This window comes from Euprymna scolopes, chromosome 13 (genome assembly GCF_053919585.1).
Source record: "Euprymna scolopes isolate OS-2025 chromosome 13, ASM5391958v1, whole genome shotgun sequence".
Lineage (NCBI taxonomy): Eukaryota > Metazoa > Mollusca > Cephalopoda > Sepiida > Sepiolidae > Euprymna > Euprymna scolopes.
In genome coordinates, this window is record NC_136494.1 from 103877781 (window position 1) to 103892892 (window position 15112).

General features: G+C 38.2%; 1 protein-coding gene across 2 annotated transcripts in view; it reads right to left on the reverse strand.

Annotated features, from left to right (window-relative positions):
- The window catches only part of LOC145292128 (uncharacterized), a 63997-nt gene that overhangs the window by 14066 nt on the left and 34819 nt on the right, over positions 1-15112 (reverse strand). Inside the window, exon 1 of one of the 2 annotated variants that reach the window (XM_080138233.1) lies at positions 9629-9787. The exons of the other annotated variant lie outside the window; for it this stretch is intronic. Coding sequence (XP_079994359.1) covers positions 9629-9710 — 82 coding nt within the window. The 5' untranslated portion in view covers positions 9711-9787. Of the gene's footprint in view, positions 1-9628; positions 9788-15112 lie in introns of those variants that run through there. 2 annotated transcript variants of the gene reach the window in all.

A 15112-nucleotide genomic window follows, 5' to 3' on the forward strand; every position in this document is an offset into this window, starting at 1 on the left:
AGTAGTGGGAGGCTCTTTTACTAACTACTATTTTTTCATTGTAAATATTTCATTCTTTTTGTATATAAAATTTTTAGCCCCAACCCCCCCCCACATCATGTATATATCATTTTTCGGGTTATAATTAGGATTCCCATAGAGTGATTCTGGTATTCTGGTGAAAGAGTCTAGTTAAGTTAACTTTATGTTAGATAGGTCCACATTAACCCCCCCCCTATTTTTGGCCATGTGCCACATTTTGTGTATATTTATGCAAATAAATATTAACACCAGAGCCACCCTCGCCTGCTCGGTGACGTTTACTATTCTTTTCAGTTGTAACCTTTTTACGTTGTTGTTCCAGTAATACATTGTTTAAACTCTATTCCGTTGTTCTGTTTTCTTTGTGGCTTATTGCAAGCTATAACACTGGCGACGTTTGATTCGGAGAACGTACTCACGTTTAAAAACAGTGTTCTAAAAAACTAAACACTGACGACATTGGATTCAAGGAGCATACTAAAATCGAAACCAGTAACGACATTGAAAAAAAATACTCGCGTTAAAATAGTATTCTAAAAATACTAACGACGTCGAACTCAAATGTTATCAAGCCTAAGGAAGTGTTTAACATAACACTTACAACTGAAAGGTTCACGGTAACTAAAAAAAAACGCAGATCATTACGGAAAAAAAAAGAGTTGAAAAGAAAAAAGTTGGTCACGACTTTCAAAGACAGCGCTGTACTTTTGCAAAAAGAAAAAGGTTCGTCGCGACTTAAAAAGTTAATTTTTTATACTTTTGGAAAAAGAATTCGTCACTTTCGCTGCTAAAATCGGGCGTTATTTTTTTTTCTCTGGAGAAAAATATACGCTTGATTTTTTTTGTCTTTAGACAATGAACTTTTTATATATTTATGTTTTTTCTGTTCGTTTTATTGTCTGGAGGAAGAAATAAGAAAGAATAAAACGGTTTTGTAAAATTCAGCGAACGTTTTGAAATTGCTAATGCTGACAAAGCAAAATCGACGAATTGAGAGTAGCGTTGGAACATTTGGCCAAGTTGCATATTGATGCCGCAAAGCGTCAGTCACAATCCGAAAAACACTGGACTGAACGTCAAATCCGATTCGAGGAACAGCAAAAGGGATTGCAAAAACAGTTAGCGGAATGTCAAATACGAACCGAGGAATAGCAAAAGGAAGTTCAAAAACAGTTAGCCGAACGTCAATTAGAAGTTCAAAAACAATTAACCGAACGTCAATTACGAACAGAGGAATTGCTTACAGAAATTGTTAAGAATAATGCGAACGCGGAAAGCAATTCGGCATTTTCTCAGAATACAATATGAACCGCGATAGACAATTTTAAATACGAGGAAGAGGAAAAATCATTCGCAGCGTATTTTCTGAAGATTTTTTTAATATTGACTGCAGTAACTGGTCTGATCAAAAGAAAACAAGACTTCTACTAGGAAAATTGGAAACAGCTGAGCATAAGTACATGGATTACATCCTGCCTCGGAAAGCAGCGGATTTTTTCCATAAGCGTTAGAGGGGTTTGAATGTGGTAAAAGACGATAATGACGATTTTGCCACCTACGCAGCTGTAGTGAACACTGTGATAACTTTAAGTTGTCTGAACTAACAACAGACAATTTTAAATGTCTTGTGTTTGCGCAAGAGTTAACCTCGGGGAAAGATGCGGAAATCAGGCGCAGAATCCTTACAAAAGTAGAAAATGAACCGAACTTAACACTTCAAAAATTGACTGAGGATTGTCAAAAAGTAGAAATTATAAAAAAAGATGCAAGAAATATCGAAGCAGGCATCGCGAATATAAAAAAAAGTAACTAAGAAAAACCTGTCGAAATGGCACACAGACACTAACCACCGAAACTCGGAAAAACTAAAAGCACCGAGCGCTTGTTTCAGATGTGGTGGAATACATTGGGTAAGGGATTGCCCATTCTTAACAAAAAGATGCCATTTATGCAATAAGATCGGTCATAAAATTTCGCACTGTAGGAAAACTCAGAATATAAGCCGTGTACATCAAACCAGAACTAAGGAAAATCTAGGCAAATATGTAACGGTTAACATTTTCGGCAAGGCTATTAAATTCCAATTAGACAGTGGATCGGATCTTTCAATAATAAATCTCAAAACGTGGAAAATATTACGAAAGCCGACTATGTTAAAAACTAACAGAACGGCGACGGTCATTAATCGTACAAAAATTCATTTTGAAGGTGAATTAATTACAAACGTCACTTTACGGGGTAAAAACAAAAAAAAAACTAAGATTGTATGTGCTAAACGATAGTAGGAACCTGTTCGGTTCTAACAGCATGGAGGAGTTTCGTCTCTGGGATCTTCCTATATCCACATTCTGCAAGAAAATAGATACCCGCCCAGCAGAAACGGAGAAACTTATAATTTGTTTTAAAAATGAATTCACAAACGTATTTACTCCTGGCCTTGGGAGATGTACAAAAATGGCCGCAGATTTTAAGTTGAAAACTGGCACACAACCGGTGTTTAAAAAGAAACGTAATGTCCCGTTCGCTTCCCTGAACAAAATAAATCAGGAACTAGACAGATTAGAACGCATCGGTATACTGGCTAAAATTGAATATAGTGAGTGGCTGCTCCAGCAGTTTACGTAAAATAAAGGTCCGGGGAAATTCGCGTTTGCGCCGACTTCGCGACCGGTTTCAACAGGTCCTTAGAAGGCTGTGTTTTGGCTGCAAAAGCACCACTGATAACATATAAACCTTGGCTTAAGGCTGAACAACCATGGTCGAGGATCCACATCGATTATGCTGGACCTGTGGAGGATTTTTACTACCTGATAGTAGTTGACTCTTACTCTAAATGGCCAGAGGGACTAAGGTGCAAAAAAAACGACCACGGCAACAACGAAAAATTTTTTATTGGAATGGTTTGCTCGGTTTGGAGTTGTAGACTGTCTGGTTAGCGACAACGCTACACAGTTTACCACGACAGAGTTCAGACAATTCTGCGAGACGTATCGTCAAGCATATTACGACACCCCAGTACCACGCCAGAAGCAACGGCCAGGCCGAACGCTTCGTCGATACGCTTAAAACGGCATTAAAAAAGGCGTCCGGTACACCGACAGAAAAGGCCCTTCAGCAATTTCTGCAGGTTTACAGAATCACGAGAAATCCGAACAAACCAGATGCGGGATCCCCAGCAGAAATCATGCTTGGACGGAAAATAAAATCCGTACTTAATAAACTGCTACCCAAACACATAGTACACAACAGAACCTCTACAATGCCAACGAAACGGTTTAACAGCGGAGATAACGTGTATTTTAGACATTTTAGAAATAACGTTTCTTTTTGGGAACAGGGCACGATCTTACGAAGAATCGGCCATGTTACATACATCATTCAGGCCCCAAAGTTCCAACATAAGGGGCACCTGAACCAAATTAGGAAACGCTTCTACGAGGATCAAGAAGAACCAGCACAGGACGGCAGTGAGGCGATTGAAACTGTGTATGACTGTTTTGACATAGACCCTCCAAAAGGGACATAAGAACCGAGACGCTCCGGCAGAAAGAGGAAGCGCACAGACACCTTGGTAGTGAGCCCCAAAAGGTAGAAACACTGATTTTCACAACCGCGGAAATCAGCTTGTGAAGGGGGTGTTGTGGGGGAATCGCCCTCCAAATGGACTGTTCTATCCATTATATAAACCATAGACCTTTTGATCCCAGGTGTGGTGACGTTTACTACTCTTTTCAGTCGCTCGGTGACGTTTACTACTCTTTTCAGTTGTAACCTTTTTACATTGTTGTTCCAGTAATACAGTGTTTAAACTCTATTCCGTTGTTCTGTTTTCTTCGTGGCAAGGCACAACAAAATCCAAAGCAAAATATGATGAAAGTAAAAATAAAATAGATAAACCGCATAATTTGTTATACCATACCTGTTCACACTGAATCATTATTATGCCAGATTAACATACCCATTCCTGTGTCTCGATACATCTCCTATCATTATATGTGATCAGTTTTCTGTAATAGTCAACCATATAGGAGCCTATTCGTGACCACTCACAAAGACGCTCCTATATGGCTGACTATTATAGAAAACTGAGCACATATAATGATAGAAGATGGGTATGTTTGATCTGGCATAATGATGATTCATTAAAATTGTGGGGTCTGCGTACACGCCTGGTCCACAAAGTATGGAAATAAAAAATAAAAAAATTAAAAAAAACGTTTACACGTGTTTTTTTATATGGATGTACATAATAATACTCTGATAAGTATGTTTTAACTTAAATAGGGATGGTATAATAAAATTGTGGTTCGCGCCTGGCCTCCATAGAATGGAAATAGGCACAAACTTTAACAAAGACTTTTCATATCTATCTGCGTAAGTATACTTTGATAATTATGTTTCAGTTTGAAGAAATATGGTATAATAAAATTATGGGGTGTTCGTTCGCGCCTGACCTCCATAGAATGGAAATATGTCACAAAATTTAACAAGGTTTTTAATATAGATCCACAGAATATTGTGATAAGTGTTTCAGTGTGAACAGGTATGGTATAATAAATTATGGGGTTTATCTATTTTATTCTTACTTTCATCATATTTTATTCTTACTTTCATCATATTTTGCTTTGGTTTTGATACCCCCAAATTCGAAGCTATCTCTTTACAACCCTTCCTTTTCATAACCTGTCATACTTTCATAAATCAGAGTCCATTTTCTTTAGGCTGTTTTTAACCCAGTCAACGACGGGTACTTTTGCTAGTATGTGTATGCTTATATATATAACATTTATTTTCAATATCGAGATTTTTATTGTTTGCATGAAGAAAGAAAGGAAGAACTCAATAGAGAGAACGATTTATTTGACATGGAGTGGCTATAGAAAATATTTTTTCATATTTGTTAATGAAAAACGTCTTTCATTGCTAAAATTTAATGCTTTTTCTGATCATGGAAAGTGTAGTTAATTTCACAAATGAAGAATTATGTGTCTAACTGCCTGTTTACGATTTTTTTTTTTATTAAATACACTACCACATATCAAGGCTAAATGACAGTCGAAGATAAGAATAAATTAGATAAAATGATTGTCAGGAACAAGTTTGAATATTTATGGAAACGGCTGTAGATAAAAGTCTGCTGATAGTAGCTTTGAAGATGACACAGTTATAATCTACAGGTTGGTTGGTTGATTGTTTTGTTTTACGGCATATCAACCCTTTTCGGGTTATTTAATGCCGAATCCAAAGATTTTGAAAGATTTTTTTAATAGAATATATTTGTTGTTTTCACGTCGGTTTCTATTTAACCCATAGTTGGGACCCTAACAGGTACTACCACTCCGGGTCAGAGTGGACCTGGGAGAAATGTTAATTAAAGGGTGGCTCCACACTCCCCAAAGCCCACAAGCTGGGGCCTCACCACTGGATATAGTTTAAGGTCATATCCAGGACCCCCATTGAGGGACTTTTACCCCTGCAGGGGGGGGGGGCAGTCGGTGTATTCTAATGCCCCACCGACAGGGCCAATAATCTACAGGAACAGTCCTGTCGCAATATGTTCCACGAGCGCGAAGAACCACAGTTCTTGGAAATCTTTCCTGGCGACAGTCACACTCAAATAGAAAGGACAGTTTTTTTTACAATATCTAATCGTTACATGAGAAAGGGAACATTCGAAAGAAACAGATAAAAAAAACATTGTCTGTCAAAAGGTGTTGGACTGAAAGGCATATAAAGTACATTTGTGTGAAATTTCAAAAATATGGGGTTATCCGTTTCGGAGTCCAGAGGAATGAATTCACCTACAAAGTGCGTTTTTTTATATAGGTAAATAGAGATTCTGATTTTTCCTTATTTCGTTACGTTTTGAAAAAATGCCAAATACAATTTTTCAATGTCAAACTGTGTCAAAAAAAGCAAAATTCACGAACTGGTAACCTTGAATAAAAATATGATAGTGATTTCCTTTCAGTGTAAACTCGTTTTCGAATATAATTATGATAATATACGATCATTGTTCCAATGGTGTGAGAAATGAATTTGTAGTAATTTCGACTTGCAGCGATTTTTTTATCAAATAAAAAATTAACAAAACCTTACATAAGAAATGGAACATTCGAAAGAAGCAGATAAAAAGAACCCTGTCTAGTAGATTAAAAATTATCTCTTACAATATATGTCTTTATTAAATATATTGAACTATGTAGCACAATAAAACTTTCTGAGTATTTATTAGCACTTATTAATTTATTTCATTTGGGATAGTTTTATGTTTAAAATACAATGGAAATTATTATCGTACAAATATTAATAAACTCATATTTGCTGCGTGTTATTTGGTTTCCTGCCTAAATAAATGTTTGCGCCATCGAAAAAAACATCAGCTTCATAAAAACATTTTTTATTTAATATATTTCTTATTCTGTGGACTTTCCATGGGACATGCTAGTAAACTAATATATCTAAACTAAAGTAGTATATTTTTAATGTTTGCTCAGTGTTTTTTTAATTTTTTTTTTTTTTTGTCAATAACAATTAATTTATATCTGTTCGCTTTGTAGCAGTAAAATAAGCCAACTATGTTCCCAATTGTCTTATCAACAAATCGGTTGTAAGCTATTCAATTTTAGATCTAGATGAAAAGTCAGTCTTTCTTTCTTTTTTTTTTACATTTTCACCCCAAACAAGGCACATTGCCACGTTGATGGAGGGGGCTAAAATCATGGGCATAAGCTACAGTGGTACTATATGGGGAGTTGGGCAGCAAACTGTCGGTTCACGTTACACTTGAACTTCTGCATGTCAATACAGTTGGGGAAGCAGGAATCCGGAAACGAATTCCAAAGTCTAGCGGTTTTGGGGAAGAAACTACTGGAGTAGAAGGCTCTCTTACATCTAGGGATCGCTATTGTGAAGGAGTGGGATTTAGCTGCTTGTCGGGTTTGTCGAGAGTATTTATGTCGAGGGGGTACAAGTGCTTGCAGTTCGTCGTAGCATTATCCGTTAAAGTACTTGTAGAGCAGGCAGAGGGATACTATATTTCGTCGATGGGACAGAGGCTGAAGCTTAAATGACAGTTCAGGACCTATCAGGTTGGTGACTCTCTTTTGAACCTTGTCTAGTCCTAGGAGCTTATACATGTAAAGAGCTTCATCAAACATAGGGCCATGAAATAAATAAGTGTTACTGTTATAATGGAATGACTTAGCACTCCTCCGTACATTAATATTCAGACAATGTAGATATACTCCTCCGGGAATCAGAGTTCCAAGACACTGAGATAGAGAGAGAGGGGGGGGGAGAGACTCTCGCCTTGTATCCCCTTTGTAAATAAACCTTTGTATTAACCCTAAGTAAATGGCCTTCGGGTCGGGATCAAAGTGTAGTATCTGTTCCGGCAGATACTGCACTTAAGATAATTTGTACCAGTCAATGGAGGGGAAACCCTCTATACTGGGACAATTATTATTTTTGGTAACCAGAGTGACCCCTTTTAGGGGAGCTGGTTTTTACCTCACATTAAAAACGGCCTTGTGCCTAATTTGCTCAGTGGGGGAGCAAATAAACACCATCTGTTCCGGAAGGTACTGTAAACAAAGACCATATGTGGGGGCAACCCCACATATAAGACCTTGGTCAATGTAGGGACAACCCTTCATACCAATTGTCACTATCCAGCTCCCCTACTCCCCGGGGAGTTGGCCCCATTTCCTCTTCACTCCTCACATTAAAAATCGGCCATGTGCCTAATTTGCTCGGTGGGGGAGCAAATAAATACCTCAAAGTGTAGTATCTGTTCTTCAGATGCTGCACTTCAATTTCTTGTTCTCTGTAAGTGGAGGAGAAATCCTTCACGACTGAGACAATTTTTATTTTTGTTCCTTTTCTCCACATTAAAAAACGACCCTGGTGTCTAACTCTGTCCCATGGGGAGGCATTGTAAATAGGAACCCTAAGTGAATGTCCTGTGTTATGATTATCTAAAAAAAGATATATTAGTAACTTTGAGCTTTAATCTATATAATATGTCACTTGTTCCCTCCTTTGTTAGTTCGCACGTTACGCTTTGGAAAAGGTGAAATACAATTTTTAGAAACTGAACTGCTTTTAAAAGGCCAAATCCGCAAAATTCAGCTTTAAAAAGGCCAATCTGGCAACCCTGAACAAGTATATAAGAGTGACCTCTCTGTAGCCTTGTTTCTGAATATCATTATAATAATATATGATCATATATATGATTATATATATGATCATATATATGATTATATATATGATCATATATATGATTATATATATGATCATATATATGACCATTGTTGTAATAGTGTGAGAATGGGACATACTAATTTCTACGTGCAGCGGTTCTTCATCGGAGAAAGAAGTAAGCGAAAGGTTACGTAAAAAAGAGAAAAGTTTAAAGAAATCGGGAAAAAGGAATAACATTCTCTGCCAAGAGGTGCTGAACTGGAGGTATAAATTAAATGAAAAGTCAGTCCTAGGAGCTTATACAAGTAAAGCACATCATAAAGAGAGAAAGCTATGGAACAAATAAGTATTACATTGAGTTTCAAAAATTAATATTATCTGAAGTAAAATGTCATAGGACTTTTCCGACCAGCGACAAACATCTATTAGTTACAAATGTTTTTGAATTGAAGATAACGATTTCTAAAATATGCATCTCTATCTTTACTATTGTATAAAAGTCACTGTGTGTATGAGTTCTTTTCTTATAGGTTTCGAAACAGCTTTTAAATTTCACAAACAGTTCATATGTCTGGCAGTGTTCTTAGATATATTTTGTACAGAAATTCATCCTATAAGTATCGGAAATCGAAAAAATCCAATCCTAAAAATAGCCTTTCTTTCTCACAGATAAAAAAATATTTTTTTTAATTTTACGTTGCACCGGCCAAGGGAGATAATTCTCAGCTAATAAAGGGAGATTCAATTCTTAGCAAATCATTTTTTCCTAAGAAAAGCAGAATAGCTGTCATCTGGAGAAATAGCTCAGTAGTAGAGCATTCGACTATAGATCGAATGGTCCCCTGCTCAAGATCGGGTGTACCTCACTATTTTTTTTTTCTTATTAATTAGTTCAATTTACGATAAAAAAAAGAGTACCATTTAAAATAGCCGCAAATCATTTCTTCGTTTTCAAATTTTAAAACTAAACAATAATCAGAAGTGACTTTTCCAGGGCATTCATCGTCAAAGCTAAATATCAGCTGACATGATGTTGTAAACAAAAACAGACGGAATTTGATGAACGACATTATTATCATTATTATTATTATTATTAATTTTTGTTTTTGTTTTTGTTTTTTTGTTTGTTTGTTTTGTTTTTTTTTTTTGTTTTTTGCAAATTAGTCCACCGAGCAAATTACTCCTTGTAATATATAATATTCAACAGATAATTGATTCTATAATAATACATACGCAATCTGCATAAATTAAAATATTACGTTTAAGCGTGTTGTGCGACCGGGCAACGCTGAGCGTAAAGCTAATCGTAAAATAAACTTTTCAAATATGAATACCCAAGGAAACAAATATCATCAAAAGCACATTATCGAGTTTATATTGATAAAAAAAAATCATTACTTACTTCGCTGAAACGCAAAAGTGTTGCTCATGGGTATTAAAACACAAGAAAACAGTACGAGTTTCAGCATTTTCCTTGGCAACATCCTGCGTCGAAGTGAATCATGAATTTAAATGTTCGGTCAAGGAAACAAGGTAATTAAATAAGAACCTTCAATTGTAAAGTTAGATTTATGTTGAATTTATGTGGATATCGTTTTAATGGTTGTTGCCTACAACATAACATTTCTTGAAACAGAAAAGAGGGGGGGGACAAGATGTGAGTATCAATTAATGACAATAAATAAAATTCCGATTGGAGGATTTAACATTTTGACAACAAACAGAAATAGATATCCCTTCTAATAGTCGAAACATCTGTCTGTCCTTTTCCGTTCTTGTCGATCTGTGTGTATACTTTCTATTTTAAGCTATTTTATACATTTGATGCGAATGATAATTTACATATACTCATGTTCTTAAACGGATTAGTAGCCGATATCCACGCCCGTTCGGTGTTCCCACCCCCCTCTCTATAGAAGGCTATATATGTTTGCCAGGTAGCCAGATAGAGAAATAATATATAACCAGAGTGGAACTATGTTTCAACTCCCGAGATGATGTGTGTTCTTCAAATTGCCCAACGCAAAGACATCCATTTCAACATGGACTTAACTTAACCATTAATACATTATAAGAGACACATACCAATAACTTTACAAACCTCTTCCACCACACATAGCTCCTGCTTATATCTATATTTTTTTCTTAATGCACTTACGTATTAATAATTGAATTCATTCCAAAGTATCGCAAACAAAACAAATAAATAACTCCTACATAAAAAACGCAAAACATCCAGCAGTCACTCGAGATAGCCCAGGGATAGAGGTTTAGGCTTCTCACCATGGGATCCCGATTTCGAATCTCGCTAGATTCACTCACTGAGGAGTCGTAGACAACGAAACACGTGTCAGTGGATAAGTATATTTTAAAAATAATATATGTGGCGCTCCTCATTTGGGGATACCAAATTGATAAAAGCGAAAATTATTCCCAACACGCATTTAGGTAATAATGCACTTTCGTATTAATAATTTAATTCATTCAAATTCAGCAAACAAAAACAAATAAATAACATCTACATAACAACGCGATACACCCAGTAGTCACGCGAGATAGTTCAGGTGAACAGGCTTAGGCTTCTAACTATGGCGTTTAGATTTCTAATCTCGCTAGATTTAGCCACTCTGGTGAGTCGTAGATGACGAAACACGTGTCAGTGAATAATTATATATTTAAACAATATATATATATATATATATATATATATATATATATATATATAGAGAGAGAGAGAGAGAGAGAGAGAGAGAGAGAGAGACTCCCCATCTTGGGTTAAGAACATTGGGTGGGAAGGGAAATAACAAACTGTCGCTCGTGAAAAAAAGCAATGCTGTTTGTGTAAACAAATACAGCTTAGGCTCTGGACATTGGAAATTTTAATTTTCCATACCCATCTCGGTAGCAACTAAATAGCGTAACGGTGAGAAGCACTGACTATTGCCTGTGGGGTCGAGTTAAAATCCTGGCTTGAGTTGCTGCTATAGTTGCAACCCTAATACAGGAAAACAGTACTGTATGTAGTATATACACACACACACATACACACACACACATATATATATGTGTGTGTGTGTGTGTGTGTGTGTGTGTGTGTGTGTGTGTGTGTGTGTGTGTGTACATAACGCTTTGTATATGTGTGAGTTTGTTCCATACAAATATGCATCATGTATCTGGAAGTGTTAATAGATAGGTTTTGTATCAGAATAGCTCCAATAACTACGGAACATCGCTAACGAAAAAGACACGATCAAAAAGGGGTACTATGTATATTATAATTTTATAACATAACAAAAAGGAAAAGGAAAAAAGAAAAGAAAAAAGCCTTCCGAATTTCTTATTTTCGTTAAGAGACTGGCCTTAAGTAAGAATGGGGGCCTCTGTCGGCTAATGAAATATTTTTAGATTGAAACAGTAAACTTATTGTAGTGACATTTGTCACTATATATGTGTGTGTGTGTGTGTGTGTGTGTGTGTGTGTGTGTGTGTGTGTGTGTGTGTGTGTGTTGCAATCAGTGTGTATTTCGATAACAAAAGGGTTGGCTTTAGCCTAAAATGGCAAACGGACATTCAATGAGGACTGATGGGAATATGGGTGTCAATGGCAATAAGAGCTCTGAAACTTCCAGGGCCTGGCCTGGTAGGTGTTCGGGGCACCACAGCTTGGACCCAGTCATCAGTGAATGTGCAGGACCATAGAAAGTTTATAGAAGTGACTGTTTGCGTCATTTGAGCCAGAGATATATTAAGTAATGGCAATACTCAAGAACGAGTTGCTGCCATCATGTATGTATGTATGTATGTATGTATGTATGTATGTATAAGTGGTCAAGGTCTGGTGTGGACGTGCGTTAAAAGCACACAGATGTCTTAGCGTCTTTCTGTGCTTCTCCCAGACAAATCAACCCTACGTGCACGTTGTGACCACTGCCACGCAAACGGGGCTCTGATGAACGGCCAATGTCCTGCACCGTATAACTGGGCCTCCACTGCCTTGTGGGCCAAGGTTCTTTTAACCAAAGGCTAAGGGTGAGGTAACCCTGACAGAAACCTCCAGAGGAGCTTAGGCCTTGTAAGCTGCGGCATATATGACCCACCGGCATGTGGAATATGCTCAGGTGCCCAGCAACCTAAGTTCCAGTCATGGATCAAATGGCATGGTGAGTGGAGAGGGCTCTGTAAGCCGTAGTGAAGGCAACTTCCCTAGGAGAAGGAAAACTCTGATATAAAACCTGCGATGACTGCTGCATCCAATGATGTTGACTTGCTCTTCTTTTTGGATCAATGTGGCAGTTGTTTAGAGAGTGGGATTGTCTCGGCACAAAGTCTTTCCCCACTATAACAATCCTCATGCACAGGCATTGCTCGATATAAATTAGATACACATTTTACCATCTCGTGTATCTTGATAGCAAAAAAGGCTGGCTGTAGTCTAAAACGGCAAAACATTCAATGAACTTGGAAAATATGATTATAAACGTAAATGGCAATAAGGGAACTGGAATTTCCAGGGTCTGGCCCGCAGATGTTTCAGGGCTCCACAGCCTGGATCCGGTCGTCATCATGCTACTGGGAGGAAATATATGACAATGACCATCGGCTGTTGGAATGTGTGGACGCTGCTTGACTTGCCGTCAGCAATAACGCGTCCAGAGCGTAGATCTGCTCTTGTATCTAAGGAACTTCAACATTATGACGTCGACATAGTTGCTCTGTCTGAGACCAGGCTGGCTGATGAGAGACAGTTTTCTGAGTTGGCTGGGGCCTACTCCATTTTCTGGAGTGGTAGAGCGGATGGATGTAAGAGGGAATCAGGTGTGGTTTTTGCTATAAAGGCATCAGTTCTTTCTAGCCTGGAAGAACTTCCCTGTAGTGTGAGTGACCGGATCATGACTATGAGGTTACCTCTGCTAAATGGTCGTTATACAACTTTTTTGCAACAGAAGATAAAAAGGTTGCTTTCTACCTTTCTTTGTGCAGTGTAGTTAGACGCATTCCCTCTGCTGATAAGATCTTCATTCTTGGAGATTTTAATGCTAGGGTGGGAAGAAATTTTGAAACCTGGGACGTGCTGGGAAATTTTTGAAACCTGGGACGGAGTGGGCAAGTGTAATAACAATGGTCTGATGTTGTTGCAGTTTTGTTCAGAGATGGGTTTTAAAATCGGTAACACCGTGTTCCAGCAGAAGGACAAATACAAGACGACCTGGATGCATCCTGGTTCCAAAAAAATGGCACTTGATAGACTATGTGTTAGTCAGAAAATGTGAGATGAGGGATATCTGCAGTGTTCGTGTCATGCGGGGTGTAGTGTGCTGGACCGACCATCGGTTGGTTCGTGCAAAGATTAAATGTGTTGTGAAGCTCAAGATGAGGGGAGCTAGTGTGGCTATCCTAAAGCGACTTAATGTTACCCGTCTAAAGGACAATATTGTGAGAGAGAAACTAGTTAAGGAGATGGAAGAGATTGATTGTGAAAATACTTGGCCTGCTTTTAAGGAATCTCTCTATGAGGTGTGTGAGAGAGTATTGGATTATTGTGAGCGTGAACATCAGGATTGGTTCAATGAAAATGATACTTAAATTCAGGCTCTGCTTGATTCAAAAGCCAGGGCATTGCACGCTTATCTCGGATGTGGTTTGTTGGATGGTGAGCAAGATCGATTGAGGGACAAGTTTAAGGCAATCAAGCACGAGGTGCAGAGGAGGTTGCGTAACATGCGAAATGAATGGTTGAGGCGTAAAGCTGAGGAAATACAGCTCGCCTCGGATTCGAACAAAACCAAGGTCTTATACAGCCTACTGTGCGTGGTTTAAAGACCATCCAGATCACCTATCACTCCTCTGTGCTCGAAAGATGGTGGGGATCTTCTTCAAGACTCTACCGACATTCTTCATAGAAGAAGGGAGTATTTCGATAACCTCCTTAACAGACCTTATTATGTTGATCAGGAGTTTGTTAGGTCGATTCCTAGCAATCCGGTCAAGGATATCTTGGCAGAGGTTCCTTCTCTCCAGGAGGTTGAAACAGCTGTCCATAAGCTGAACAATGGAAAGTCTTCTGACCTGAATCGTTTGCATGTGGAGATCTTTAAATGTTCTGAACCTAAGATGATGCAACGCTTAACGGAATTGTTGCAGACTGCTTGGTGAGATGAGTGTATTCCGCAAGATTGGCGGGATGCATTGATGGTAGTGCTATACAAGGGGAAGAGTAGCAGAGATGAATGTGGAAACTATCGAGGCATCTCTTTGCTGTCAGTAGTCGGTAAGGTGCTCTGTAGGATTATGCTAGACAGAATGCTGGAGCATATTGCTAATGATGTTTTGCCTGAGTCGCAGTGTGGTTTCAGAAGATGTTGAGGGACAGTGGATATGATTTTTACAGCCATGCAACTGCAGGAGAAATGTATAGAACAGCAAAAGGGACTGTATCAGGTGTTCATCGATTTAACTAAGGCCTTTGATACAGTCAATAGGGATGCTTTGTGGGAGATTTTGAAAAGGCTTGGCTGTCCTGACAAGTTTGTAACCATCTTAAAGCTCTTCCACGATGATATGAAGGCTGTGATCAACGTTGGGGGAAAGCTGGCTGATCCTATCTCAGTAGAAAATGGTGTTAAGCAGGGAGACATTCCAGCACCCACACACTTTGCGTTGTATTTCACCATGGTCTTTCGGATGGCATTTGGGGGGGGGGCTCTGATGGTGTCTATATTTGTTACCGAACTACTGGGGGGTTGTCCAACATTAGGCGCTTCAATGCAAGTACAAAGGTACTCAAACTCTCTTAATGTATCAGCCTGCTCCGGGCATGCCATACTATGAGCCATCAGTTTATATCTGTGGGTCAAGGATAGCGGTTATCTCTAAGTTTGTATACTTG